Source organism: Tarenaya hassleriana, unplaced genomic scaffold, assembly GCF_000463585.1.
Source record: "Tarenaya hassleriana unplaced genomic scaffold, ASM46358v1 Cleome479, whole genome shotgun sequence".
NCBI classification, from domain to species: Eukaryota; Viridiplantae; Streptophyta; class Magnoliopsida; order Brassicales; family Cleomaceae; genus Tarenaya; species Tarenaya hassleriana.
The window spans coordinates 37,639-42,583 of NW_010967487.1; the positions used below are offsets into that span (position 1 = coordinate 37,639).

General features: G+C 43.0%; 2 protein-coding genes across 2 annotated transcripts in view; both read right to left on the bottom strand.

The window, feature by feature from the left end:
• Positions 1-2,421: 2,421 nt before the first annotated feature.
• LOC104825610 (3-ketoacyl-CoA synthase 6-like) overlaps positions 2,422-4,945 on the bottom strand; it is a 15,833-nt gene continuing 13,309 nt past the window's right edge. Inside the window, exons 2-3 of the mRNA XM_010557968.2 lie at positions 3,520-3,797; positions 2,422-2,891 (exon numbers count right to left, since the gene is read on the bottom strand). Coding sequence (XP_010556270.1) covers positions 2,443-2,891; positions 3,520-3,766 — 696 coding nt within the window. The 5' untranslated portion in view covers positions 3,767-3,797 and the 3' untranslated portion in view covers positions 2,422-2,442. The remainder of the gene's footprint in view (positions 2,892-3,519; positions 3,798-4,945) is intronic.
• LOC104825611 (3-ketoacyl-CoA synthase 6-like) overlaps positions 3,799-4,945 on the bottom strand; it is a 14,918-nt gene continuing 13,771 nt past the window's right edge. Inside the window, exons 2-3 of the mRNA XM_010557969.1 lie at positions 3,845-3,914; positions 3,799-3,807 (exon numbers count right to left, since the gene is read on the bottom strand). Of these exons, the coding sequence (XP_010556271.1) occupies positions 3,799-3,807; positions 3,845-3,914 (79 nt within the window). The remainder of the gene's footprint in view (positions 3,808-3,844; positions 3,915-4,945) is intronic.

Sequence of the window (4,945 nt, forward strand, 5' to 3'; positions counted from 1 at the left end):
CAACGGATTTTTACGAGTTCGGTTCCCGAGTTTCCTCGGGCCTATGTCTCGGCCGGAACGACGCCGGCGAATCCACTAGAAGTAGAACGGAAAACAACCGAGAGGAGAAACACGGCGGCCTCCACACCAAGACCGGAGGCTCACCGAGAAAACCACAAGAAAGAAAGACAAGAGACCCTTACCAACCTATACCTTCCTCGCCTTAAGACCTGATTACGTCTAACCAGACCTAACTTAAGGCTAATCAGACTAGCTGATTACGTCTAATCAGACCTATAACACCGAGTCTACATGACCCCCAACAAAGTCCTAACCAGTCCTACGACACCGAGTCTACATGGGCCACTTTCGCTCTCTCAAGTTTCTCCTCGAGCACCGTGTCGCGTCCCTCGTCGAAGTGACGGAACTCCATAGGGTTTCATTAACCCGCTGCTCAAAACGTTGTGTTTCGGTTAAAACCGAAACCTCCTTCCCAAGGGGAAGGTTCACTTTCTTCCGCCAACAAGCCTTAAGGCCCAACAATCGTAAAACAAACTTTCAAAATTAATTTAATTCCCTCACATTTCAGCTCATTCCCTCGCATTTCAGCTCATTCCCTCGCATTCCAGCTCGGATATAGAACTGTAATAATCGGATGGAGCTTTGGACTTTCTTGCTCCAGCTGGTAGAGGGGTTCTGAGCGGTAGCTGCCTGGGTCTTCATGTTTCTAGGAGAATGGGAGTGCTCAACTCCTGTCACGATAGGAAGATTGTGAGAAGTGGTGATGCCGCCATTTGAGGTAAGAGGCGGAAAAGAGAGTTCACAGAGAACCGCTTCCGAAGCTTTAGCAGGGGAGGAAGAGATGGAGGGCTTGGTCGGGGATCCATGGGCAGGAAGTTCCGACGGCGAAAGGAGCAGAGATTTAGGGGATGAAGAAGAAGAAGGTGGGGGTTTAATCGAAGTTCCATGAGACGGAGACTTCGCCGAAGGAAGAGTTTTTTGGTTTTTTAGCGGTGGAAGCCCCAAGATCCTAGGAGAGGGTGGAGCAGAGGAGGAGCGGAGACGAGGCGGCATTTCTGAGGTTTGGCCGGCCACTGTCTAGTGGATCATGCCCAATCTTCTTTTCTTTTCCAAGCCCAAGCCCAAGACGCAACTTAACCTTAATCCCTTTACTCTTCGTTACGTCCGAGAACATTTCACCAGAAGCTTCTTCTTGCCTCCTCCAAGCGAATTCCTCTCTCTCTGTCTCTTCTTCTTTATGCGTCTTCTTCTTCATGTCACAGTTATCATCTTCCTCACGATACCACCGGCGAAGGACGATGTCATCAGCACGAGTCTAAGACAAAGCAGCTCAACGAGTCTTCGGTTCTTCCAGCGATGAGCCGAACCAGCCTGAGCCGATCTCCTTCCTTCGACACGTGAGCGACCTGTTCATCAAGAAAGATAACTGCAGAAGCCGAACTTCGACACACAAAGATAAGTTTTCTTTCTTCCTAATCTTTGATTAGATTCTTCCAGATTTTAGGGTTTTTCTTTGGGATTAGATTTCAGGTTCCGATTAAATACAGAGATGAGTATACGAACACACGCACACACACTCTAGAACACAGATTTAACGAGTTCAGATTCCCAGTGTGGTTAATCCACTATTACGTTCTTGCACCATTACAACAGAGGAATATATCATTCTCTCTCATTATACAAGCATACACAGAATCAGGGATTAGAAACTTAGCTCTTACAGAATCGGGATTAGAAACTTAGCTCTTTCCCTTGAGTTTTCCTCCTTTCCGATCACAGAACTTGCCATTCTTATGCATCGAAGCTGATCTCTTCCTCCATTTCTTTTGCAGCTTAGCCAGCCTCCACAGAAGAAAACGAGAAGAAGAATACTCTGCGTTCTCTCTGTGCTGAACTGACGTGTATTCTCTCGTTTCAAAACCATTTCTGATTTCTCATACCTTTTATAGCAGATTTAGCAGGTAACAACTCTGAGATTCTCTGTTAGTTTGTTATCAACAAACTTTACCCGATTTGTAAACAACCTTCCACGTAGGATTATTCTTTAGCATCGCCAAATCTCATAGTCATTATCCCAACACATGGCTGGCCGGAAAGAGTTTAGATATGGAGGTTAGGGCAATTTTGGTAAAGTAAGAGAGATGCGGGAGAGTTTCGATTACTAAAAATAGTTACATAGTACGAAACATTTGTTTTCCAAATCCGACACAGAGTAAAATTATGTTTTGTTCGTATTAAGTACATGAAATGGCAGATCGAATATCCCCGATTAAAAAATTATTAAAAAAAAGAAAGGTATAAAAAGTGTATTATTGATACATCCAAATTATTACTGCTGCACGAGGATTTCAAATACCGGTCTCTTACCGGAATTTCAGATCCCAAGTAAATAAACCAAATACGGTTAAATCTAAACCGGATCAAACCGTTGAGATTATTCTTTCAGAGCTTAACAATTTCAGGAATATAGACGGGGTAACGGTCGATGCAGTCGGTCCACGGACCATCCGTAAGCCCTTTGATCGTACGGTTACATTTCCAGACCGCAGAATTACACTTGAAACCGCTACCAAACGCGATTTGCCAAACGCGATCGTCGTGTCTCATCCGACCCTTAGCCTCGATATAGCTGAGTTCGTACCAAAGGGAAGAGGAAGAAGTGTTTCCGAATCGGTGAAGTGTCATTCTTGAGGCCTCGACGTGTTCCGAAGAGAGCTGAAGATTCTTTTGAAGCTCGTCAATGACAGCTCTGCCTCCGGCATGGATGCAGAAGTGCTCGAAGGCGAGCTTGAAGTCCGGAATGTAAGGTTTCCATTTCGGATTGAATATTTTCCGACTGATTAGGGATAATAGGAAAAGGATCTGCTCCGATGCCGGCAGAACCAGAGGACCTGTCCACGTTAGTCTAACCAAATCAAATCCAAACTAAATCAAACTGAACTCAATCAGACCAAACTAAACTGAACTCAACACCTTTAATCTTATGAGATACTTGGTTATCCTTTCTAAATTGGATCGTCTAAATCAAATTTGGTGTTATTTTACTTCATTCTAGACTGTTATAATTTGGATTTCAACAGAACTTAGATTAACTTAGATTGGTTTTAACTTGATTTATTTTTTTTATTGGTATTAATATGGAACCAAACTTAACCAAATCATATTAAACCAAACCTTAATGTTGTGAGAATTTTTTGTTCTCCTATTAAATGAGATCATATCTAAATCAAATTTATTTCAGATTCATTCTAATACGATGAGTTGTGATAATTTGGACCCAAGATGAACTTAATTCAATTTTTAGTATTGGTATTAACACGACATATAGACGCAATTGAGATAAACAAAACCGAATTAAACCAAATCTAACTCCTTTAGTTCTGTGAGGAACTTGGTTATCCAATTGAACCGAAATAAATTTTGTACCCAAAATAAACAAAGCCTGACCCGTTTTTTCACCCACTCCTACTATTTAAATTGATTGTAAATTCCAAGGAAACCGATTGAATAAATATATACCTAGAGTGGTGATGTTAGACTTCAAGGCTTCACCGGCAATGGCCATGAGGTCTTTTGACAAGTTGATACCCACTTTCCCGTCCTTGTCCTCTTTCTCATACACGCAGCAGTAAGACTTGTCGTCCGCTCCCCGGTGCGTGCGGACCACGTGACAGAGTCTGTACTTTGCTCTCCACCTGTCCGTGCGGCGGTTAGAGAGGAGAATGGCGGCGGCGCCCATCCGGAAGAGACAGTTCGGGAGAAGCATCGCCCGGTCGTTGCCTTTGTAGTAATTCGGGGTTATGATCTCTGTGCTAACGATCACGGCGTTGGAATTCGGATGAACTTGGAGCAAATCTCGAGCTAAATCTACGGATACCAAACCGGCGCTGCAACCCATCCCGGAAAGATTGAAACTGTTAGTGCATATATTTGCACGTATCTTGGGTTGTTGAAAGTTTGTTGCAGGTCCAACAAACTTTGAGAGATTTCAGGAGAAAGATTCGGCAAAGATCAAACTCGAAGATATCTGAGATGCAACTGACAAGATTCAGATGAAGTCAAAGCTGAAGAGATAGAGTCAAGCTGAAGAGATAAAGATGAGATCTTGAAGATAGACACGAAACCAACAAGAATCAAGGAGAAGTCTATCAAATCAATTCGTGGAGATCTGAGGCTAAGGGAGGAGCCTATATAAAGAAGACACAAGTTGCAGATCGGCGTAGAGAGAAGGAGCATAATTTCTAAGTCTATTTTGTTAAGTGAGTGTGTTCTCATTATCTGGTGAGTGCGAGTCTGAGAGGGAGACCGATTGGGCAAATCTCTTCTCTCTGGTGAGTGATTTATGTGGTGAGGTTTTTTGATCAGTAGAATTCATTGTGAGAGGGGAAGAAACTCAGGGGGAGTTTCGGGTGTGTGTAGTAAGTACGATTCTTACAACAAAAAGTGAGTTGTACTTGACTATCTTTCTCAAGTGAATAGAACTGATTAGTTTTCCGCATTACTCTTTGAGGGTTCAACTTTTTCAATTGGTATCAGAGCTGGTCACTGATCGTAGGCGAAAGAGCCTCTCATATCAGTGTACGTGTTGAAGAGTCAATATGGACTCACTCAAAGAGTTTCAGTCTCTGGGAAGATCCACAATTCTCGATTCCGAGAATTATAGTTTTTGGAAAGTGAAAACTATGAATCTCATCAAAGAGATTAATGAAGATGCTTGGAGTTCGGTAGAAGAAGGTTGGCGTGCCCCAATCGATGTGAAGGATGGAAAAGAGGTTCTGAAACCCAGATCTGAGTGGACACCCTCAGAAAAGCGAGCATCAGCACTGAACTCAAAAGCCATAACTATCATTTTCAATACAGTTGACAAGGATGAGTTTAAACAAATTCAAGGGTGCAAGTCAGCAAAAGAAGCCTGGGATGCGCTTGAGTTGATTCATGAAGGAAC